The 25,888-nt window shown below is 35.5% G+C and overlaps 1 protein-coding gene across 6 annotated transcripts; it reads right to left on the bottom strand.

Moving 5' to 3' along the window:
• LOC120092643 (protein KINESIN LIGHT CHAIN-RELATED 1-like) lies at positions 1-25,099 on the bottom strand. 6 transcript variants are annotated; one of them, XM_090308536.1, is made up of 10 exons: positions 24,541-25,036; positions 23,598-23,741; positions 22,568-22,647; positions 22,376-22,455; positions 22,157-22,207; positions 21,871-21,930; positions 20,303-20,454; positions 2,913-3,527; positions 1,206-2,123; positions 1-366 (listed from the first exon to the last, which is right to left on the bottom strand). In XM_090308536.1, the coding sequence occupies exons 8-10, from the start codon at positions 3,491-3,493 to the stop codon at positions 129-131; spliced, it is 1,737 nt and encodes a 578-aa protein (XP_090164662.1). In that variant the 5' UTR covers positions 3,494-3,527; positions 20,303-20,454; positions 21,871-21,930; positions 22,157-22,207; positions 22,376-22,455; positions 22,568-22,647; positions 23,598-23,741; positions 24,541-25,036; the 3' UTR covers positions 1-128. The 6 variants fall into 6 exon arrangements, with proteins under 6 accessions (XP_090164662.1, XP_090164661.1, XP_090164660.1 ...); XM_090308535.1 differs by having other exon boundaries at positions 22,568-22,639; XM_090308534.1 differs by having other exon boundaries at positions 23,598-25,099.
• Positions 25,100-25,888: the final 789 nt, after the last annotated feature.

Genomic DNA, 25,888 nt, shown 5'->3' with positions numbered 1-25,888 from the left:
TTGAGTCAAATTTTAAGTGTCATGGAATCCAATTTTCTTGTAGTGAACAACAGTGGGAGTATGAAGATTTGACCAGTAAATTAAGAGTATATGGGAAGCTTTTAAATATAGTCCAAAGGAACATTTTGTCAAGCTCTAAAACTGAAGCCACCAGACCATCTCTTTGCTACTTCTTTCTTCATCCTTAGGGGGTTGGAGCCAAGCAAAATTTGTAATGACTTTGCCTTTTTATTTCTAGCCCTTCCTGCTTCCTTTAACAATTCCTCTAGCCTTCTTTTTTCTTCATCTACCTCTGGATTTGCAGTTCCAAGCATTTCTTCCCTCACTTTAAGGATATGTTCTAATATCTCAATTGCTTCTTCCACACTACATATGTAATAAATCAAATAAGAAAAATTAAAAGAGATAGACAAATTTAGTCTCTAAATTCCACACTAAGTATGTGTTTTAAAAGTGCCTAATAAATTTATGGAATTTTAATTTTGTGTCCAATAGATTCTTGAAATTTAAAAAGAATCAAGTTTTTAATTTAATACTTTGGTTTTTGTGTCAATATGTTCTTGAATTTTTCAACTTATATCTAATAAGTCTTAAACTAATTCATTTTACTAGACAAAAAATAAAAAATCTATAGTTTATTCCAGTTGTCCATATAAAATTAAACTTTATATTTAACAAACAAATTAATTTTTAGGAAATTTGAACATGTCAATGATCAATTTTGTAGAAAATCTCTAGAGACATATATTACATACTTTTTTAAAGTTTAAGAACTAAATAAATTAATTTAAATATAAGTTCAGGACCATAACCTAATAAAAGAAGAATGTTCTTTTGTTAGAAAAAATTCTCGAGCTAAAGCCAAAAGACTAAAAACTTCTAAAGGATGACCTGCTTCCTAAAAGGTAATTTCCTTTTGCACCTTCTTAAAGTGTGAAATTACGTGTGTACCTCAAAGTTATTAAAAATAACACAAAACTTAGTTACTTTTGTTTACTACTTGATTGATTTTGAAATGATTAAAATGATTTTTTGGGTTCAAAATCATTCTAAAACACACGTTTAAACAAAGTTTTATTATAGTATTAAAATTGATTTTGAATGCTTAGAAACATTTTTAGAGTGATTTTAAAAATGACAAAAGTGATTTTAATTAAGGACGACGGTACTTAACTAAAAATATATATAGTATGTAAATGCTATACCTTCCCATAGCATCATAAGCGGCAGCAAGATTGCTAGAAACAGCAAGAGTATCAGAGTGGTAGACACCATATTGTTCCTCTAACACCACTTTGGCCTCTTGAAACAGCTTAACTGCTTCCCCAATTTTGTAGAGCTGAATACAAGCCAATCCCATTTGATTCAACAAAACTCCAAACATTGCTGACTTAGCCCCAGCTCTTAGCTTCCCAATTGCCCCTTCAAATGCCTTCCTAGCCTCTCCATACTTCCCCACCATATAAAACATCACCCCCATTTGAGCCTCTATCCCGGCCACCGCTCCACTCCCGCTCCATCGTCCGCCTCCCACTCCCTGCTCCAGTACCATTGTCGCCCTTTGTAGAACCCTAAATGCCTCCTCCGGTTCGTTCGTGGCTTCATACACGCTGGAGATCTCCACTAGCCCACTCGAAAGCTCTTCACATGAAGCCCCCGATGGAGGCTTCAGGTAGATTCTCAACGCATTGTCCACGTATGACTTTGCCTCCCGGGACTTGCCGGTGCGGTTGTAGAGCTCGGCGAGACGGATGAAGAGTGAGGCGACGGAGAGGTGGGACTCCCCTTTTGTGGACTTGAAGATTGTGAGGGCTTTTTGGTAGGCAAATATGGCCTCGTCAAAGCGGCAGAGGGAGGCGTAGATATCACCAATGCTAGCGTCGATGGCAGCAACCTCGGTGTCGTGGCCGTGGGCGATCATTGCCATGCTAGCTAGAACTAGATGCTCCAAAGCAGATTCAGAATCGCCTAAAGCCTCACAAATTAAAGCCATTAGACGGCGGTCAGTTGCTTCTTGTGGGGATGCTGGTGGACTATGTTGTTTGTGGATGTCTAGTGTTTTCTTGCAATATTTCTTTGCCTTTTCGAATTGCATTGCTTGTACATGTGCCTCTGCTAAGTACCTGTTATTTTGTTAAAAAAGAAAAAAAAAAAAAAAGGGTCTCCATTAGTCTTAGTTTTATAAAATTTGAAAGCATTTGAATGATTTTCTATAAACATTAACTTCGAATAATATTTTAAGGTTGATTGAAAATAATGAATTCAGATGGAAAAATGAAACTCAAAGTATATATATGAAATAAAATTGTATTTTAATCTTTTATTTTCATGATATCGGTGAGTCATCTCTATCTTAGTTACTCTACTTAGAGACGTCCATTTATCTCGTAGGGATCCATCCCTAATGGGGTAGAAAATCTCCGTTTAGACAAGTAATGGGAGAGAAAGTGAGGAAAAAATGGCACGTCATTTATGGGATGGACAATCTCCGTTTAAGTAGGTAATGAGAGGAAGTAGGCGAAAAAAATTTCCTATGAACTAAATGGGAATGGATGCAGAAAATACATTCTTCATATCCTCGTTCCCCATTCCGCATTTTCCACCCCATTTGTTTTCATTATTATTTTTTAAAAAATCGTACACACACAAATGCGCACACAAAAATATTATACATGCACAAATTGTATTCTCCTTAGTGAGTCGATGTCATATGAATGTTAGGTGAGCTCTATGGACCAGATTCTGCCATCTAACCATTTGAATTCACTCAAAATTCTTAACAGCTAAACAAGCCATTCTATAAAGCATATATGATTGATCCAATTAGAAATTGGAAAATAAAATTACTCAAATCATCCCTTAAGAATATATATATATGTGTATATATAGTAAGCAAGTCAACAAGCTGGTACCTGCAAGTCTCAGCAACTTGAGGGTCAGAATCAGTAAAAGCATTAATCTGGATCATCAAACCAGCCTCATAACAAGAAATGGACCTATCCAACTGCCCCAGCATGGAATAAGTATCCCCAAGCTGCATGTACCCAGAATATTTCGCCAAAGCATGGTCCAGTCCGTTACCGGCTTCCGCAACGTCGATGGACCGCTCGAGAACTGAAATGGCCTCATCAAACTGGCCGAGCCGACAGTGAATGGCAGCGACCACGTGCAAGCTCATGGGCAGCTCGACGCCAAGGCCTGGAAATCTCTCGAATGACTTGGCAGCTCGGACTGCATAGTCCAAGGCCTTGGTTGGACTCTCACCCGAAATTATTGTGTCCCGAGCTAGCTTTAGTAGGTATGGACCGTGGTCCGGGTTGTCGAGCCAGGTTCGGTTCGGTTCTGATTTTTGTGGAGATGGAGATGGAGAGGGAATGAGTTTTAGCCATGGTGGTGTCATGGTTTTGTAATTGTTGTTTTGATGTTGTGTGTCATCGTTTACTATGGGTGGGACTTGAATGCGAAGATGGGGCGTTTTTGGTTCTATTCCCATTTTGATGATGCAAATTGGTGAAGTTGTGAGAAGTCTGAATTTGGGAGAGGGATCAGATTCACAAAAAGAAATGAAGCCATAATACCCTAAATATATGCGCTATATTTGTTTTTCTTTTTAAATAAAATTTGGTTGGTGATGGTTTCTTTTTCCAACAAAGTCGAGTGATAGATTGATTTTAATAGATCTCTTGTTCATTTAATTTTGTGTTGAAACATAATTGACGTACATTTTGAAATTACGGTGTATGAATAGAGATGTCTGGAAAACCTTCCCCGTCCCCTATTTCAATCCCGAAATTCCCTGCGGGATTCCCCAGCAAAAATTCTCCATTTTTTAATTAATTATTTATTTTTAACTACTTTTAAACTATTTAGCTCAATCTTAATAAAAGTTTATTAGTCAAATAGCTCATTTCCAATGCATTATTTTCAAAGAAAAATTTGTAAACTTTTCTAACAAAAACAATATTATTTTATGTGCAAAGATATACATAAAAAATTTAATCTCATAATTATTAAATGGGGACGGGGATGGGGATTACATTTTCCGGTCCCAATCCCGTCTCCGCCCCAACCCTGCGGGTTAAATGAATATCTCTAGACATGATACACAAGTGAATAATGAGAAGTTTAAAAAAATAAACAAGTGACATTTACGAGAAGAGAAATAATTGAAAATTTGTCAACATACAACTTTGAAGAGAAATTGGAAGCTTTCCTAACTCTTACTCTAAATTTTTGCTAACTCAGCCACTTAAATCAATTATAGCCAATTTTAACATTAAGGTATCAAATAAAATTGAAAAATTATTTAGATATTAGAAATTAGCTACTAGAACAAGTAGTTAATATAAGAACGGTCAATCTAAATATAATTCAATTTAATTCAATTGATAGAGTTATTATTATACAATTTTAAAGGTTTGGATGATGATTCGATCACTTACTCCTGCAATAGGGAAATTAAAAATTAAAAAGAAAAAGAAAAAAGAAAAAGAGAAGTGCCCATGTCAAGAAAAATGAAGAAGAAGGTTAAGATTTGTTGGTGGTGGGGCTAAGGTGTTAATTGTGGAAGGGTTGCTTAGAAGAAACTCTTCATGATTATAAGGAGACAAGCTTTTGTATGAAAAAGATGAGCAAAATTCATAATGAGTTTTGGAAGTGCATGTTGGTTTGGAGTTTTTGGAGCCTTTTTATCAACCTTTATCTTAAAACATTTTTTTGCTTCTTCAGCAATTCTTGCTTTTTGGGACTTAATATGAACATTGTATTCTAATTTAGTATCCAAATCAAAACATCTATCAAATTTATTGTGAAATCTCTTTGATTTTGTTAGTTTCTATGTGTGAGATGATTTTAAATTGTAATGTTGTTTTCTCTTTTTCTTCTTTTTGGTAATATAATTCAAGTGTAGTGGGTGTTGAACTTGAAAGTTGAAACTTTTGGTTTGGTTGTGATTCTTGTGAAAAACGCAAGAATAATACAAAACATAATTTTAAAAAAAAAATCTTAATTTTTATTCTAAATTACAGTTGGGTATGTTGGATAATGATTTCGGTCTTAGTTAGTAACTATGTGGCATTTAGTTTTTCAATTTTTGAAAATTAAGTCTATAAACAACGTTTCCTCATTTCTTGCAGGTGCGGTGCTAGTTGGTTATTATAATCAGTCATTATATTATGTAGACTATAAAAATTTGTGTTTGAGGTACATACTATTTTAGTCTAGGTTAAAATAGTCAGTGTTTGTGGTGAAGACTATGTTAGTCTAGTTAGAATATAGTAAACACGGTAATGAAGAGAAAAAGAGAGTATCAGTGGAAATAGTAAACATTATAACAAAAAGGAATTTCAAATGATAATATTGAAAATAATATTGGTGTACACTACAACAAATATCACACGATAGCTTTAAAAAACGCTATCATAGACTTTCCATAGTGTTTCCGAAATGTTATCGTAGTCCATGTTATTGAAAGTCTCCGACTTTCCATAGTGTTTTTTTAACGCTATAAAAAATCAACTTTTGATAGCACATATTTAATGTTATGAAAACGTTTCATAGCATTGGCAAAAAACGCTATAGAAAGTCTTTTATAACGTTTTTATAACGGTAAAAAAACGCTATAAAAGACTTGCTATAGCATTTTTATAGTGATAAAAAAAACTCTATAAAAGATTTTCTATAACATTTTAGGAATGTTGTTGTAGCCAATATTATTGAAAGTCCCTGACTTTCCATAACATTTTTTCAATGCTATAAAAAAAACTATGAAATATTCATTTTCTATTACATAATTTTAATGTTGTTTTCATAGCATTAAAAAAATGCTATAATTAGTTGCAGTTTTTACAATAAAAAAAAAAAAAAAAAATTAAAAGACCACATTACATTCTGATCTCGCCTTGATAGTCGGTTTTGATCAAATTGTATATAGTTTATACCAGTAACAAACTATTACAAATGAAGTTATAAAATCAACTGTAATCATGTAAATCTATAATATTGTATATAGTTTACATAGCACTTGCCCAAACAGCTACAACCTTTTTTTCTCACTTAGCAGTGGTGCTCTTTATTTCACTTAATAGCTACAACCTCTTTTCCTCGCAATTCATGTGAAACCTAGATTTCTATTTTCCTTACTTAAGCAAGTGATAAAAGGAATTAACTAAGTGAAAGTTAAAACCTATGTTAAAGGGAAGAAAATTTCTAAGTGTTAAGTAGTTTTTTCTTGAATAATTTAAGTTGAGCTTTAATTGGTAAAATTATAATGAAATTTGTATAATAAGTAGGTTGATGAGAAAGTTAGTATGGAATGGTGAAGAAAGGGATGGAAATTTGAAAAGAAAAATATGGAAATTGAGTTTGGGAAATTTGGGAAAAATTGGCTAAGTATGGAATTAATGTGAAATGCGTTATGACTGAAGAAAGGATTGAAGAACTGAGAAAAATATAGAAAATTATTTGGGAAAAATCTGGAAAATTCATGTAAAAGTGGCACAAAGTAGTGGACAAACGTGTAGAAATTGCACGGAGATAAACAAGGTTCACAGTAGCTAACAAAAAGATTAGCGAGATTGGAAAGAAAATAGGAGGAGCAAGATTGAAGAGAATAAGATCTTGGGAGAGAAAATGGGAGAGAGAGAGTAGAGAGAGCGAGATTTTGAGCGACAAAGTTGGAGAGAGCGAGACTAGCAAGAAAGTGGGAGAGAGCGAGAGCAACCTATGCATGCAGCAACGGCTCGTCCGGTGCTGTTTTCGAATGCCTCGCCCACGCAAACGTCGAAGGGCCTCGCCTATGCATTGAATGGCCGGGCAAGCACCTATACATTGAATTTAGCTGCGTTATTGTGAATTATGCGTTGAAAACCCTAAGTTGAACACATACGGAGGGTGAGGTAGGGAAAATGTCAGCCAAACCATGTGTCTTCTTGGGAGAAATTCTTACGGGCTAAGGAATTGTGGTGGACGCATATAAAAAAGACACTTTGGGCCAAGATGATGCAAGCTTGCGTTGATAAGAGGAGAGATAAACACTTGGCCATGCAGCCAAGTAGGTGGTGTCAATACCAGGGAAAGTTTGGACGCCTATAAATAGAGCCTTTGGAACTTCATTTTCAAATCACAAAATCAGCAATTTCGTAAAAGAGAGAGAGAGTAGTGAGGGTTGAGGAGTACGTATCAATTTGAGACGAAGAGATCTCCCAATCTACTCTTGTGTTTGGAGTGATTCCAAAGCCATCTGAAAGCTCTAAAAGTCTAGTTTTCAAAATGTGGCTGCCGGAGGGAAAAACTCAAAGGAACCGAGCTGGAGATTGAAAAGAAGGCAAAAGGGTCAGACTGTCGGATCAGTCTGGGCCAGTCTTGAAGATTCTATGATTCCGGCCAAAACACGAGAATTTATGAGCTGAAATTTTAGGGTAAGCTTCCTGAGACATTTTAGAATACGTTTGTAGAACGAAGTACTTCAAAATAAGGTTCAGAACTACGAGTAATCTAAGCTGTAAATTGAATCTAGATTCTAAGGGTGAAAAGGAGCCCGAGGACCCACTAGAGTGAAAAGCTCCTAAGAAATCAAGGTGAGTGGCTAAAATGTTTTGACTAAACTGTTTGATTACAACGTGTTATAGAAAGCATGTTTTCAAGAATATTCTCATGCCTACTAGTTTTATGAAGTGATTTCCAAGCAAGTTGTGAATTATGTTTGAACGCATGCATGTGTGAGAAATTGTTGAAAAACTATTTATATGTGTTGATTTGATCCAACATATGTAACATCTTTAAAGTCATGTTTTATATGTGTTATACTTTACATGCTTTAAAGAGAAAAGTCGTTTATGACTAGTTTTTATTAAAATGCGATATCGAAGGACATTTGATAAGGTATCCACCCAACTAGATACTGAAGAATATTTGAGAAGGTATATATTGGTACTGAAGGACGTTTGAGAAGGTACCAAGCCAACGGGATACTGAAGAACATTGAGAAGGTATCTGAGCAGAAGTACCTAATGTGTGAGGGTACATAGTGTGACCACAAGTGAATAGAGTCAGAGATTGAGCAAAAAGGTTCTCTGTGGACTAGTAGTTGGTGTTGGGATTGTTTTACCCACAGTAGGGTACATTGGATTGAGAAATGATTTTACTGTTTTATGATTAAAACAGCTTTATATGTTTTACACTTGGGAAATGTTTATGCTGCAGTACAAATACTGTAAAAGTTTATGTTTCAGTTAAAAACTCATTTGTGAAATCATGCATGAGAATTTACTATGTTTTCTCGGTCACTCACTGAGCGTAAGCTCACCCCGTTTTCAAATGTTTTTCCCCCCCACAAGTAGCGGTCAAATCCTCTGGAGATAGCTTTGCGTTTTCTTTGCCACTAAAGGACCAAAGACTTGTAACCATTTGCTAGGTGGTTACTGTTAGTATTGTACACATGTTACTATTGTTCATATAGAGACTAGGGTTTGTGGGTTTTGGGACTTGTAAATCAAGTGTTATAATGACTCCAAACATATTATGTTTCTAAGTTAATAAATTATGGGCCTAAAGACGTCCCATTGCATATGAATTATAATTGGTATCAAAGTTATTCTGCAAGAGTTATTAGGCAGTAAGTATAAGCCCAGGGGTTGGTAACTGCTACAGTCACGCTTTTCTCTAGGCTAAGAAGGTGGTCTAGGGGTATGAAAATTCAAGCATTCTAAAACTTGCCCAAATGTTCCTAAAGAGAACAAAAATAAGAACAGGTTATCGAACTTTGTGAAATAGACAAAAGAAGAAAAAAAATCATTACAACAACTCCGACTTCAACATGCATGATTCACATCACAAAACTCAAAACAATATACCTATAAATTTCATCAACAATAAAAGCAAAAGCAAACATTGATAAAAAGATAGTAATAATAACCAGATCAAAGCTCATAAGAGTGCTAAAAACCATTTTGGAGTGTTTATATAAATTTGTACCAAAATCTACAGCTCATTTAATAATGAAGCCCACAAATTATGTATAAAAGTAAACAATGTTATACCATTATTGAGATTTACGGCTTGCTAGTGCCAAATACACAACTCTCAATTTACTCTTTCTCAGTCTCTGTTCTAAGCTAGTCGACTCAAAGTCAAAATAAGATTACATCACACATGTTTGGAGATTGCATATTACATCTAGAAATCACCATTTTTTTAATCTTTATTTCTCTTTTGTTCTCTCATTGAATCTAAAAACTTTATGGTATAACAGTTGCATGGGTAGACCTAGTCTTGAACACACACACAACTATTGTGCCTCAATTATCTTATTATCAAGCTACCAAAAAGAAAATGAACCTTGATCCTGGTACATCATTGTCAAATTTGAAACTATCAAAACAATTAAATTTCTCCACCAATATGCTAGCCTTATAAGTAAATGTTGATGTGTTGTTGTTATCTAAATACATCTTTATTTCAATTATTAAGTTGGGCCAGAATACTCTCCTTTATATTCATTTGCAGGTGTGGGCTTTTGCTATGCATTAAAGTTGGACAACCCATTAAGAAAGAGTCTTGGATCCAACTCTTTGATAAGGCCTCATTGGTCTTCGACTACTGAGTTGGAAGAGGAGAATATTTCACCTAGAAGTTTGTTATGAGGGCTCAAAAATTCACTGAGATAGAAAATCTTCACCGGAGGAGCGTTGGCTTATGATAGAGTAAGAAAGGGAGCTAGAGGAAGCCATCTTTGTTTTTGTTCGTTTGTAAGGAGCATGGCTGGTGGGCAGTAGTATTCAAACCTTTCAGCTGTGAGTGAGTTTGTATTTTTCATATTATTGCTACTATTGAAAAGTGTAAGTCAAGTGAACATATACACTTTGTGTCTTCTCCCTTTCTCAATCATCTTCTTTATAACTTTGTTCACAAAAATCAGTAAAAGTGTTTGAAAGATCTTCAACAGTGGATGTAGTTCCCATCTTGGGATTGAACCACTTAAATCTTTTGTGTTATTTCTTCCTTTACATCTTAATATTTCTGTTGCTGATATCTTCGTCATTTTCTTTATTTGATCTTCGTTTAGTAGTTTTCTACTAACAAGTGGTATCAGAGACATCGAACTTGACTGTCTGGAATAGTTTTTTCAATTCATGTCCATGGAAGCCAAATTTCAGATCGAACGCTTTGATGGGAAGTGTGACTTTGCACTCTGGAAGAAGAAAATGAGGGCACTGTTGGTACAACAGAAAGTAGCCAAGGCTTTGGATGAGGACATTGACCTTACTAGGACCATGAAACCTGAAGAGATCGATGAGATGAAAGAAATTGCCTACAGTACGATTATTCTATATCTTGCAAATAATGTTCTGAGGCAAGTTAATGAAGCTAATACAGCTGTTGAGGTATGGAAACAACTCGATTCTATTTACCTTATTAAGTCCCTTACTAATAAGTTGTATATAAAGGAGAGATTCTTTGGGTTTGAGATGGATCCTGCTAAAGATCTTGAGTATCACCTTGATGAATACAATCGTGTATTGCTAGATCTTAATAACATAGGAGAAACCATGTCTGATGAGAATAGGGCAATTATTTTGCTAATATCTCTCCCAGATACTTTCAATGAAATAAAAATGGCTATAAAATATGGTAGAGATAGTCTCACAATTGATATAGTGTTGAATGCTTTAAGATCTAGAGATTTAAAGATGAAGAAGGGTAAGGCAAAGGAATCTGAAGTCCTGATGGCTAGAGGAAGACCTAAAAAGAAATCAAATAAAAATTCTGGGCGTGGTAGGTCAAAATCTCAAGGTAAAGTGAAAAAGTGTTACCATTATCATAAAGAAGGTCATATAAGGAAGAATTAGTTTGAATTAAAGAACAAAAGAAAGAATGAAAATAAGAAAGATGATTCTCAGAATGCTACTGTAATTAAAGATTATCAAGATGCTGAAGTGTTGATGGCTATAGATGGAAAATTTAAAGCTGAATGGATACTCGACTCAAGGTGTTCATTTCATATGAGTCCCAACCGTCACTGGTTTCAAAACTTCAAAGAGATTGATAGAGGTAAAGTTCTCTTAGGGAACCATCATGAATGTAGTGTCAAAGGAATATGATCAATTCAAGTAAAAATATTTGATAACCAAGTCAGGGAACTCAATCCTGTTAGGTATGTTCCAGACTTAAAAAGGGAAATTTACTTTCTCTTGGTGTATTTGACACAGCTGCCTATTTATGTAAACTTGAAAATGGTACTATTAAAGTTGTAAAAGGTGTGATGATGAAGCTAAGAGGGGAGCTACTTCATCCTTTATATGTTTTAGAAGGGCACACAATAGTAGGATCCACAACAAATGCTTCACAAAACCAACAAATTGAAGCTAAAGTGTGGCATCAAAGGCTCGATTATATTAGTGAAAATGGCTTAAAACATCTCAGTAAACAAGGGCTGTTGGGATCATCATCAATAGGAAACTGTAAGCTTTTAACCCCTGCAAGTCGAAATAAAATAGCAACAAACCCGAAGAAGAGAAAAACAGAGAACAAGAAAGGATGAAGATGATAGAAATGAAGCTTTACTACTCCTTGCTTTTATTTATAAACGATTTCTTCTAAAAGGACCTCTCGATATAGTCATTCAACCAGTCCCACTCGTCCTTTCCCCAAAATAGAGAAAACTTCTCCCCCAAAATGAATCTCCTCTGTCCTTCTGAAAGAAGAAATTACAAGCAAGGACACCTAAGCACCTTAGAGAGAGTTGGGCACTTCTCTCCTCACCAAAAGCCTTCTCACTTTCAGCAAATTCTTTTTCCTACCCCTTCAGTACGATCCCTGTCCTTTTGTAACAGCCTCGTGGTCCCCTCCATCTTCTCTCCCCACATTCTTTCCTTGGTCATCATTGGTTATTGTGTCATTTCCCTTTTTACCTCTCATTTTATAAGTATATATTATTTGTGGCCTTACAATACCTCCCTTCTCGAAATGAACCTTGTCCTCAAGGTTGAAATGTGGGAACTGCTGATTCAAGACTCGAACATCTCCCCAGGTCGCTTCATTTTCGGATATCCCCTTCCATTTGACCAACCACTCGTGTGTTGCCATATCTTCATTCCATCGTATTCCCAAAACAGTCTCAGGTGTCATTTGCAGCTCAAACTCCTCAGTCAGCATGGGAGGGTGTTGTTGGATCTGTTGGCTTTGTCCTAGCTTCTTCTTGAGCTGAAAGATATGGAATATGTTATGTATTTCAACTTATGGTGGCAAGTCTAATCTGTAGGCTACTTCTCCCACTCGTTCAGTTATTCTATAAGGTCCATAGAACCTCGGTGTCAGCTTCTCACTTCTTTTTGCCAATGTTTTCTGTCGGTAAGGTCTCAATTTCAAGTATACCTCTTCTCCCACCTCAAAACTCAATTCTCTCCTATGTTTGTCGGCTTGCTTCTTCATTCGATTCTGAGCTATGGCTAAATTTTCCTTCAAGGCATTGAGTGCTAAGTCCCACTCTTGTAACTGCTGTTCCACGGTGTTGTTGAAGGTCTTTCTGTCCCCATAAGTGATGAGAGGTGAGGGTGGTCTCCCATAAATGGCCTGAAAAGGAGTGGTCTTGATTGAGATATAGAAGGTTGTGTTGTACCACAATTCGGCCCATGCTATCCATTTGTTCCATTTTCTCGGGTATTCATCACAGAAATAGCGCAGGTAAGTCTCTAAACAACGGTTTACCTTATACGTTTGTTCGTCAGTTTGAGGATGGAATGATGTACTTCTTTTAAGTTTCGTTCCCATCATTGTAAACATCTCCTTCCAAAAATTGCTCACGAAGATTTTATCTCTATCAGTCAAAATAGACAAAGGTACTCCATGGTATCTCACTACTTCCTGAATAAAAATTTCCCCTACTTGCTTTGCTGAAAAAGGGTGTTTGAGAGGGGTGAAATGTGCATACTTACTCAAGCGGTCTACCACAACCATTATAACATCATACCCTTTGGCCTTTGGTAACCCTTCCACGAAATCCATGCTCCAATCCTCCAATATCATGTATGGAATAGGGAGTGGTTGAAGTAAGCCTGCTGGCATGAGGGTCTCGAACTTGTTTCTTTGGCATATTTCACACCCCTCAACATACTTCTTTACATTAGATTTCATTACTTGCCAATATAGCTCTCCACTCATTCTCTTGTAAGTTCTTAGGAATCCTGAGTGTCCCCCTAACACCGAGTCATGGAATGTATGCAATAGTGAAGGAATTAAACTAGATTTTTTAAATAGTACTAACCTGTCCTTGTAGGTCAATTGGTCATGTTGCCATTTATACCTCGGTATCCCCTCTGGATTTTCCCTCAAAAGGGTGATGATTTTCTGTAGTTACTCATCTTCTTCTACTTCTTTCAAAACAACTTCAATATCTATAATAGTTGGTACTGATAGTGCACGGTTCTCCTGTAGCTGGATTCTTCAGAACCACAAGTGCTCGCACTCTTGACAAGGCGTCTGCGGCTTTGTTTTGTAACCCCAGTTGGTATAGGATTTCAAAATCATATCCAAGTAGCTTGGTTAGCCACCATTGGAACTGGGGCTACATTTCTCGCTGCTCTATCAGGAATTTCAATGCCTTCTGATCTGAGATCATTATGAATTTGCTTCCCAACAAATAATGCCTCCATTTTTGTACTGCTAGAACTACTGTCATCAACTCTTTTTTATAAATAGACTTTCCTTGGGCCCTTGCTGATAATTTCTAACTGAAATATGCTATAGGCTTCGAGTCTTGGGACAGAACAACCCCTAAGCCGATTCCTGATGCATCTGTTTCTATCACAAATCCTTTTGAGAAGTTTGGGAGGGCTAGGACCGGGGCCGTGACCATGGCTTGCTTCAGATTTATGAAGGCTTGATTGGCTTCTTCACCCCATTTGAATGAGTTTTTCTGGAGAAGCTTAGTAAGTGGGGTTGCGATATTCCCATACCCTTGCACAAAACGTCTATAGTACCCCGTGAGCCCCAAAAATCCTCTTAATTCAGAAACATTTTAAGGTTGTGGCCACTCCCTCATAACTTTGACCTTCCTATCATCAACTTCTACTCCTTAGCTGATATCCAATGGCCTAAGTATTGGATTCGTGCCTGGAAAAAGGTGCATTTCTTTTGATTTGCAAACAGCTTATGATCTTGAAGCACATTGAAGACCACTCCCAAGTGTGTTTCGTGTGTTAATAAGTCAGGACTGTATACCAATATGTTGTCAAAGAAAACAAGTACAAATTTACGAAGAAAAAGACGAAAAACCCGGTTCATTAATGATTGAAAGGTGGTTGGTGCATTTATGAGTCCGAACAACATGACAAGGAATTCATAGTGACCTTCATGAGTTCAGAAGGTTGTCTTCTAGATGTCCTTCTCATTCATCCTGATTTGATGATACCCTGACCTCGGATCCAACTTAGAGTAGACTGCTGACCCATGTAATTCATCTAACAGCTCCTCAATGATCGGTATAGGGAATTTATCAGCCACTATTGCTTGGGCTACATTGCGGTGGCTCACGAGTTGGACTTCATACATACATTCCTCTAGGGTGGTTGGTTTTCTACTGATCACTTCGGCCTTCAAGGTTGGTTCCAGTCCATTTACAAACGCATCTTTGAAAACTTCTTCAGCCAGGTCGGGTAGGGTACCGAATACGTGACAAATTTCTTCACGTAGTTCACATAGGATCCTTCTTGCTTTATCTTCAATAACCTCGCGCCCAAGCTCCTTTCCCCGGTCGGTCTATAGTATTCAAACATCCTCCTTTTCAACTCCTCCCACATATTAATAGGTCTCCAGTTATGGCTCCATTAAAACTAGTCCTCTTCCTCTGGCCCAAAGTTAATGACCGCGACCTTAACCTTCTCCTGATCAGATAGCTCGTGGATTTCGAAATAGGGTTATGCCCTGTACACCCAAGACTCCGGGTTCTCTCCAGCGAAAACAGGTATTTCCAGCCTTTTGTACTTGCTTTTATCGGATCCTCTTCCTCCATTACTAGGGGTCGAATCGGTTTCGTCAGCCTTCCCTTTCATTTTCATCCTCCTCCCATCAGACGCGCCTGACTCCTCAGCTTTCCATGCCGCATTACTTTCTCTCATCTACTCTGTCAACTTCTCGATGTTCTTACACAGACCTAGCAATATTTCTTTCATCTCAGATACTTCCCTCTCATTCTTTTCCAGCCTTTCCTCTATTTTATTCTGAGCCATCACCCGCGTACGCCCCAGGATGAAGTGGCTCTGATACCACTTGTAAGCTTTTAACCCTTGCAAGTTGGAATAAAATAGCAACAAACCCGAAGAAGAGAAAAAAAGAGAACAAGAAAGGATGAAGACGATAGAAATGAAGCTTTACTACTCCTTGCTTTTATTTATAAACGATTTCTTTTAAAAGAACCTCTCGATACAGTCATTCAACCAGTCTTACTCGTCCTTTCCCCAAAATAGAGAAAACCTCTCCCCCAAAATGAATCTCCCCTGTCCTTCTGAAAGAATAAATTACAAACAAGGACACCCCAGCACCTTAGAAAGAGTTGGGCACTTCTCTCCTTACCAAAAACCTTCTCACTTTCAACAAATTCTTTTTCCTGCCCCTTTAGTACGATCCCTGCCCTTTTGTAACAGCCTCATGGTCCCCTCCATCTTCTCTCCCCACATTCTTTCCTTGGTCATCAATGGTTGTTGTGTCATTTTCCTTTTTACCCCTCCTTTTATAAGTATATATTATTTGTGGCCTTACAGAAACCTTGGCATCTGTGAGCACTGTATATATGGTAAATCAACAAGAGTATCCTTTGCTAAAGGCTTGCATACTTCCAAACATGTATTAGAATATGTTCATGTGCTAGCCTTTGGGGACTAGAACAAACACCAACTATGGGTGGACCTCGATATTTTCTGTCAGTTGTTGATGACTTCTCAAGAAGAGTATGGACTTACCTATTGAGGAGTAAAAATGAGACATATAGGAAGTTTGTTGAATGGAAAAATTTGGTTGAAAAACAGACTGATAAGAAGCTGAAGACTCTGAGAACAGACAATGGTTTGGAATTCTTGAATAATGAATTCAAATTGTTGTGTGAGAGAGAAGGTATCCAAAGGCATTTGATAATTAGAGGCACTCCTCAACAAAATGGCTTGGCTAAAATAATGAATCGTACATTGCTTGAGAAAACAAGATGTTTGCTGTCAAATGTTCATTTGCCTAAGATTTTTTTTTTTTAGGGGGGGGGGGGGGAAGCATTGGAGATTGCAACCTATCTTGTCAATCGTTGTCCTTCATCTACAATTGAGTTCAAGACACCAATGGAGAAGTGGACTGGACATCCTCTTAACCTATCAAATTTGAGGGTCTTCGGATGTGTAGCCTATGCACATTCAAAAGAAGGTAAATTGGAAAATAGGGCAAGGAAATGTCTTTTCCTAGGTTATCCTCAAGGAGTAAAAGGTTACAAGTTATGGTGCTTAGAAGAAGGACAAGAAAAATGTATTATAAGCAAGGATGTCCTCTTTGATGAATCTAAGATGGCAATGGCTAATAAGAAAGGGAAACAAGCAGTTGAAGATCAGCAGAAAACTCTAGAGACGTATGTTGAGTTTGATGCTCAAAAACCATCTTCTGATGAAATACAAAATCAGATAAATGTAGAGGATTCTTCTTAGGTGGGGACCATAGAGGGAGAGCTTTCTCAAATAGAAGATCTCCAATCTTATAATCTGGCCAAAGACAGAAGAAGAAGGCAAATTAAACCACCTACTAAGTATGCAAATGCTGATTTAGTTCATTTTGCCTTCACTATTGAACTTGAAGCCATTCATGAAGAACCTCTGACATTTGAGGAAGTAATGAGAGCAAAAGACAGCGATAAATGGTACCAAGCAATGTAAGAAGAAATGAATTCACTTATTAAAAATCAGAAATGGGTGTTAGTAGATAAACCAGAAAAGCAGAATAATTGCTTGATGTAAGTGGATTTATAAACTGAAATTTGAGGCTCTAGGGTTAGATTCTCCAAGATAAAAGGCAAGACTTGTTGCTAAGGGATTCAAACAGAAAGAAGGAGTGGATTATAATGAAATATTCTCTCCAGTTGTAAGACATACATCTATTAGAATGTTGTTGTCATTGGTCACTGAATTCGATATGGAATTGGATTAATCAGAAACAATCTACATGAAACAACCCTCTGGATTTATAAGAAAGGGAACAGAAAATCAGGTATGTCTACTTAAGAAATCCTTATACGGTTTAAAGCAAGCTCCTAGACAATGGTATCTTAAATTTGATTCTTTTACGCTGTCTTGTGGTTTCAATAGAAGCATGCTAGATCACTGTGTATATTTTAAACATAATGATAAAGGTCATGAAATTTTCTTGTTGCTTTAGGTTGATGATATGCTGATTGCTAGTATAGACAAGCGAAAAAGAAATAAGCTAAAAGATGAGCTGAAAGAGACCTTTGATATGAAAGATCTAGGTCCTGCAAGGAAAATACTAGGAATAAGTATTGTTAGAAACAGGGAACTTGGAACAATGAAGCTCTCACTGGATGATTATTGTCTAAAAATGTTGACAAAGTTTAGAATGAATGAGTCAAAGTCTGTTTCTACACCCCTTGCATCTCACTTTAAGCTGTCACTTGATCACTCACCTCATACTGATGAAGAAAGGGAAGAAATGAAGTCTATATCTTATGCAAATGCAGTAGGGAGTCTTATGTATCTCATGGTTGGCACAAAACTTGATTTAGCTCATGCCTTAAGTGTAGTTAGCAGATTTATAACCAATCCAGATAAACACCATTGGCAAGGAGTTAAATGGCTGTTGAGATATGTAAAGGGTACTGCTTCTTATGGACTTTTGTATTCCAAACACTTAAACAATAGAGAAGTACTCACTAGCTTTGTTGATGCAGATTATGCAACTGATAGGGATAAACACAGGTCATTATCAGGACTTGTTTTTATGTTTTATGGTAACACAGTGAGTTGGAAATCTTCTCTCCAAACAGTGGCTGCTCTTTCAACCATTGAAGTAGAATATATGGCTCTTACTGATGCATTCAAAGAAGCTATTTGGTTGGATGAATTGGCTGTAGAGTTTGGGATTAGTTTGGAAGAAAAATCTAGTCATTCGTTGGGACAATCAAAGTGCAGCCTTCCTCACAAAGAACCAAACCTACCATGAGAGGACCAAACATATAGATGTTCGATATCACTTTATAAGGGTTGTCATTCAAGAAGGGAAAATCCAAATGAAGAAGATAGCATCAGCTGAGAATGCTGCTGATGCTCTTACAAAAACTGTGCCAGCATCAAAACTTGAGAGCTGTTTGAAGGCTCTCAAGATTAGTTCTTTTTGAACTGATCTGTTAAGGAAGACCTGCTTCAATAGTATTTTTACTGATGTATCTTGTAACAAGGTGGAGAATTGTTGATGTGTTGTTTCTATCTAAATACATCTTTATTTCAGTTATTAAGTTGGGCCAAAATACTCTCCTTTATATTCATTTGCAGGTGAGGGCTTTTGCTATGCATTAAAGCTGGACAGCCCATTAAGAAAGAGTCTTGGATCCAGCTCTTTGATAAGGCCTGGTTGGTCTTTGATTGTTGAGCTGGAAGAGGAGAATATTCCACCTAGACGTTTGTTATGAGGTGGTTTTGTGGGCTAAAAAATTTGCTGAGATAGAAAATCTTCATCGGAGGAGCGTTGGCTTATGACAAAGTAAGAAATGAAGCTAGAGAAAGCCATCTTTGTTTTTGTTCATTTGCAAGGAGCATGAATGGTGGGCAGTAGTATTCAAACCTTTTAGCTGTGAATGAGTTTGTATTTTTCATATTATTGCTACTATTGAAGAGTGTAGGTCAAGTGAACATATACACTCTGTTTCTTCTCCCTTTCTCGACCATCTTCTTTGTAACTTTGTTCACAAAAATCAGTAAAAGTGCTTGAAAGGTCTTCAACAGTGGATGTAGATCCCATATTGGGATTGAACCACTTAAATCTTTTGTGTTATTTCTTCCTTTACTTCTTCATATTTTTGTTGATGGTATCTTCGTCATTTTCTTTATTTGATCTTCGTTGAGTAGTTTTCTACTAATAGTAAAGTCTTTAGAGTATTAAAGAAGAAAGTTATCTAAGATTGTGGCTCACAAATTTCCTTGAAAAAGTACTCTTTTCAACCATCTCGGGTTGTATAGGTGTTGTGATTAGAGAGCAATCTGCCAATGATAGAAACAACATAACTAAACAATAATAACTTCTATATTGATTTATAGGTTTACATCAAATGGATTAGAACCATCTAAAAACAGTCACTAGAACATAATCAAGAGCTTACCAGTGAATTAGAACCATCTAACAAAAGAATGACTTATATGTATGATAAAATTACACCAAATTTATACTTTAAGTTTGTTGTTCATTATTCCCATAGGAATCATGCTTCCACTTGTCATCTTATCTTTGTTTAGAATGCATATTGTATGGAAAAATGAAAATGCAAAACAAAACATGGAAAACAAAAGCAAACGTAAACTAGAACCCTACAATTACTTAATAAAAAAATAGATGAAGAATAATTAAGAAGAAGAAGAGAAGAACCAAATAATGAAAAGAACAAAAGGATGAGAATAGCAAAAAGTTGAGAAGAACAATAAGGTCAGATAAACATTCATAAATAAACAAACAAAAAAACTCAATTAAGTCCCTTGCCCCCAATGTTTTTTTTCCCCGCAAAGGTATTGTAATTAAAGTAGGGTGGGGGAATCAAACCTCTAACCTCAAGATCGATAGTACAAGTACTATGCGAATTGAGCTACACTCATGTTGGCCTTACCCCCAATGTTTGTTTCTTTATTTTTCATTAACAATTAAGGGCCAGACTAACATTCATAAATAAACCAATCAATCAATTAGGTTTGCTAAATAGAACCCAAGCATGGTAAGCTTCTTCAAGTTGATAGTCTTTCATTGGTGATACTGAGTCCCTTACTAATTTTAACATATCAACCAATAAGGAAATAGACAAAGCATGACCATCAAAACAAGTATTGGGGGAGAGAAAACAAAACAATTTCCTCTTAGGTATTTTCTCAAACACCATACCTGCATAACAGGCCAAATTAGTTTTAGACAAGGGTTAAAGTATTAGTTTCATAAGTGTGTAGTCGGTTGATCTTAAAATGATAGGTGTCATCAACATTTCATATGCTCAACCCCAAAAGTAAGAAACACAGATTGAAGATAAAACCCCTAAAGAGAACGAGAAGGTTTAGTAGTAGAGTACCATTGAAGGAGGAAGTTTTAAGCATCCTTTAATTCAGCTTCCTATCAACAAATTGTGTATTGACCTTGTTTAGCCGTGAGACTTGCTGAGAGGTGATTAAAATGCTACCAGAATCGAGATTCAATTTCTTGAATTTTCATACAGACCTTGCCCTGATATACCACAAACGCTATGTAAGAAAATAACAAATAAACCTCAAAGTAATGGTTTAAGGCAGGGGTCTTCGTCAAGGAAAGAAAGTCCTTAAGGCTTTAAATTTTCCATTCTTATTGAGGAAATAATATTAAAGAAATAATTTAAACCAAAAGAAACATTATCAAATAAGCTAAAAAAAACTAGGATAATTTTACAATGTCAACAAATCTAGTCAACAAGTTAACTATCAAATCATCTTTTTGTTTGCCATCTAACTTTCAAAGACTTTTTAGAATCATCTCAAAACAAACAATCAATTCTTTAAACTTGGGGTCAAACAGAAGTTGATCTTCAAACACAGACTAAAAGTGTATTTTGTCCATCTATCAAGTAACAAGGATGTCAAAGAAATAGAAAGAATGCAAATACCATTCTGAAAGTTTGAACTGTAAGCTATGTATTTCTAATGTAAAAGAGATCAAAGTAGGATTGTATTAACATTCGATCGCATGTACTTTTCTTCGTCCCATTTGTTTAAATGTAGTTGAGAATATCTGCTTATTCTTTCCAGTTTCTATAAGGTGATCGATGATCTGGTATGATCATTTAGATTTTGGTCAGAAACAATAATATTTCAAGTTTGTTCTTGAATTTCAAGTTTAGATTTGAAACCTTAGCTTACCCTATCATATGGTCTTGTACTCGTAACTAAATAAAGCTACATCATGACAATGTTCAAAATAGAAAATTACTTAGTCTCTACCATCAATAATGAGGAAGTAAAAGGATAATCATGACGTTTCAGTACAGAACCAATCATGACCAAAAATTCTGAAAATCTAGTTATTGAAGTATTTTGAACCCGTAATCACTTGTTTTTCCACAACCTCACAATACTCATCATGAATTGTTTGACAAAGGGCCTAAAATATGATATGAGGATAAGAGAAGGTAAATAATGATATCAACAATAACAAAAAGTGTTAAATCACTAGTCAACTCAAAAATTATATCAATACTCTAACATTCTTCCATTTATGGGCTTGAAAACTTGTGGAAAGACCGAAATAGATACCATATAAATCGTTGATCAATCTAGAAGCTAAACATGAAATGCATATTGTCTTTGAGATAAGTGTCATAACAGGAAAAGAAAGTGGTGTCTAAAACTAGAAGACAGACTTGCACCAAAAGAAAGATGTAATTAACGCCATTTGAAACGTCATCCCACCCAATATTCTTATTTTCTGAGCACTTATAATGACATTCAACGATCAATAGACAAATAATCAAACAAAAATGAAACAACCCAGAAAAGTTAACACAATCAGTTGAGTTGGATGCTTAGAAGCTAGAGAATAAGAAAAGGAAACTCCTTTTCTAGTGGATGCTTACAAGATAGACAAAGATGTAATCAATAGACAAATGCTTACTTTTTCTAATGGTGAAGGATCAATTGGAGAGACATAAGAGAAGGATACTCTTACCACCATCTGAGCAACCAAATTGAAAAGAAAAAAACATTGGGTAGCATTATAATGTGAATCGAATAAATAACTGAATACAAAGAATGTAATATATCGATAAAATGTCATAGAAAGTTGAGTTTTTTTACATGCAAATGTGAAAACAATTAACTAAAAGTTTAAAAGAGGTACTCAAACTACATCAGAGTGTTGAATTTATAATTAAAACTAAAAGTCTCTACAAATGGCATACCTTGAATTTTGCTTCCAAAATCTCTTCTTCAGGAGCATGATCAAAAATAATCTGACAAGTAGAATGAAAGAAAAAGAAGATAAAACTTCATATACAGAGTAAATTAGATTAAAACAGAGTTTTCCTTGTGTGACGGTACTTGAAAGAAAAATGTAGAGAGATCATAACATAGTTTAAGGTAAACTATGTTTTTATCAAAGAAGCTAATTGTAAACCTACTTATCACTTGGAGTGGTGGTTGCAATGCCCACCCAACAAAACTGTGTTTGCTTAACTTCTGTGTCATGCTGATGAAAAATCTTTGATGAACATCAATGACATGAAAAGAGGAGAAAGAATGAGACTACACCTTTTTGGCTTAAAAGCATACATAAAAGCAAAATTATTTTCACAAAGAAGTTGACAAAATACCTTCAAATAGATTTAAGCCAAGTTCTCAAGGTAATTGAATTTGAGTTGGTTGATTTCCCAGATTTCGCCTTCCTGACAAACTATGAAGCATAAACACAGATACAGCTACATGATATGGATACAATCGGATACGACAATTCGTCAATTTCTAAAAAACTAAGATATGGATGCGTCATTTTTTATATATATTTTTTAATACATATATTTCTAAAAAACGAGGATACTGATACTTTGAAAATGTATTTTTTTAAAAAATAAATCTAGGATATAGATAAATTTAGCATATAAGTTAATAACAATAGAACAAAATAGAATACAAACACTGAAATACAATACAAAAAAAACAATATCTAAGATGTTGAAGTACAATAGTTAATAAAATGCAATAGAAAAGTGACTCATATTGGAAAGAAGAAGAAGAAGATTAAAGGGAGAAGTATGAAGATAAACGAATAACTTTTTCATTAAATTGTTGAAGCTAAACAAATTGTTTATATTTTGGTAGACTTCGTGGGGAATCAAATGTGAAGATGGAGATTAGATGATTCTAGTCTAAGGGTTGTCCATTATTTTATTTATTTTTTTTCCTTTTAGTTTTGGACTCGAGTAGTAAGCTTTTTAAATAAGTTGTCTAGTTTTAGATTGGAAAGATTAAATGAGTTGCTTATATTTTTTCTTTAAAAACAAGTACGCGTAGAAATAAATACGTCAAATCACATGTCAGATATGTATCTGGGAAGTATCTGGAAGTATCGATATTCGATACGTATCTAATACTAATTCTTTGTCTCATATGAAATATTTGTGCTTCATTGATTGTGCTTATTTATTTAGTTACTTATTTTAGCATCCAAAATCAACCTTTATGGATTGAATTTAGAAACAAAAGCACAGTTAAGTACCCATATAAAAAATAACACATCATTTCTAATGTAAATGAACTCAATTGAGGAACATATCCTTGTTCTCCTAAAAAAAATAATCCTTCTCTTTCCGAAACCATTTAAAATCCAAGAACTTAGTTAGTAACCTTTCAGCAGCCTCCAACAACAATGCCTTCCCTGTCGATTTGGCCAACAAGTTCTTGCTCTTGAAATGGAGATTTTGAAGCAAGTCTTCCTTAAGAACTTGGGTGTAAGGATACCATAGGTTTTCAATAGAGGATCAAAGGTTGCTTGCCAAAATGGAAACATTTGTAACGAGTGAACAAATCAAATAAAACATGATGTGGCAAATAACCATGCACATTGAAGAACATATGAAGGCTGTGGAACGAATTTTGAGATATTTAAAGGCTTCTCCAAGCAGGGAATTAATATTTAGAAAGTCAGACAGACAAATATTTGCATACAACTTCACACGCCATTTATTTTAGTGACGAAAATCCAATTTTGAAAAGAAACTAGTGGCTTTTCACATGCCATTTATTTGCATACAACTTCACAAGCAATTCATTCCATACCATCTAATCATAACAAATATTTGAGTTTCTCTATTCTAGAAACATCAAAAGTTGCACATGAACTCCATATATTAATCTAATTACTCAAAAACTGTTTAGATTTTACAAACCGCACAAAAACCTAATATTTTACAAAAGCCTATCCAATACTCTTATTTAAACACCATTATTCGATTCAGCAAGCTTATAAAAAATGAACACAAAAGTTAATTCCACGTAGTTTTCATCAATCAAATGCACAAAGAATGAGAATGAATCCAAAAAAGAACAACCAAAATTAGTAACAAATCTATAATCCAAACATAAACTGTCATTAAAAATTTCGTAAGGTTTGCCTAATGAAAATCTGGATATCAGGCAGAAATGACTAATCCAAAAAAAATGAATTTCAAAAAGAAACAAATGAACACAACACGTTATAATAATGAACACCTTATATTTCAATCATATATTTAACAAAAGTGATTGATATATATATATATATATACACACACATCATATTATGACATACCTTCACAAAGTTTTTAAGTGCCTTAATCGATCTACTGGAAGAAGTAAAAACCCCTCAATAATACTAGTGAATTAAAGCATCTCTTTGGAAAGCTTACTAGCAGCAATACGAACACCATGAGAAGCAGGAATTAAAAAGCGATGACAGAATTAAACGAAGGCTTTAAACCTAGTCTTCTGCCCGACTATGTTTGTTTCTGCACAAGGATGATCTCCATGTCCTCATGCTTGAGGTTAGGGCCGATAAGAGTGTCGACGATCAGGTTCCTTTTTATTGGGAGAGAATGGAGGTAAATCTTTTAAGTGTTTGAATCTAACCTTCCTTGACAAGGCAACCGAGCTTGGTGACTGGAACCCACTTTTCCTTATCATCACGGGTCCCTTCGCAACAACGACAACTACCATAATCGCCTTGCCACTACAACCTCTGTTATTGAATCCTCTGCCAAACCTATCGCGGTGTCGTCCTCCATATTCAACCAAAGATTAGGGTAAGCAAAAAGAAATAGCATGGAAAATTTGAGCTTTTGTGTCGCGTTTGTGTTCTGCCTTTTTTTCCTTTTTTTTCATAGCTGTTTTTTAAAAATGTTATAGTGAGATGCCACAAAAAGCTATTTTTGTTGTAGTGGTACCTACCGCAAGTTAAACGTTGTTATGAATAATGTTACAACATTTCACAAAATTTCAAACAGACATAAACAACAGATAAAAGGAACACCAAAGTTTGGTAACACAGTTCAGTGAATACCACCTATGTCTAGGTATAGTATGCGCAGAAAGATAACTTCACTAATATAAATGATAAGCAATTACAACATAATACTTATCTATAATGACAACATGATTACAATGACTTCTGTAGAGCTTAATCACTCAATCATTCACCTAGGCTCTCCCTAGATTTGAGTCTCTATCTCTTGGTAACTTAGGCTTCCCCTAAGTAGAAATATTAGTAAAGAACTTCACAGGCTCCCCCTAAAGTCGAGACCCCTTCTCGGCTAGCTCTTTATCTTTCCCTTTCGAGCAGTGACCACTTCACACGTTTCAAGCTCCTCTAAGCTTGATAATCTCTTCCTAAAAAGTCAACCGATGAATTATACAAATATCTTGGAGTACGTCTCCAACCTCACAACAAAACAACCTTTGACGCCTTCGAAGATTGACATAACACTTGTGACAAAAAAGTACTTCACAAGACAACGACACTCAATATCTTTCGTGAAAAACTGCCAATCTAAAACAAGATGTTGAAAGCCTTTAAATATGCATAGTAAACACAAAGATGAGCAATCCTAACTTCTAAAAATAATTGCACAAAGCTAAGATAATGTCTACAAATATACGGTAGA

Source organism: Benincasa hispida, chromosome 12 (genome assembly GCF_027475165.1).
Source record: "Benincasa hispida cultivar pf3 chromosome 12, pf3_genome.v1.1, whole genome shotgun sequence".
Classification (NCBI taxonomy): Eukaryota; Viridiplantae; Streptophyta; class Magnoliopsida; order Cucurbitales; family Cucurbitaceae; genus Benincasa; species Benincasa hispida.
The sequence above is the reverse complement of the archived record's forward strand: the minus strand, read 5'-3'. Positions and strand labels throughout refer to the sequence as shown.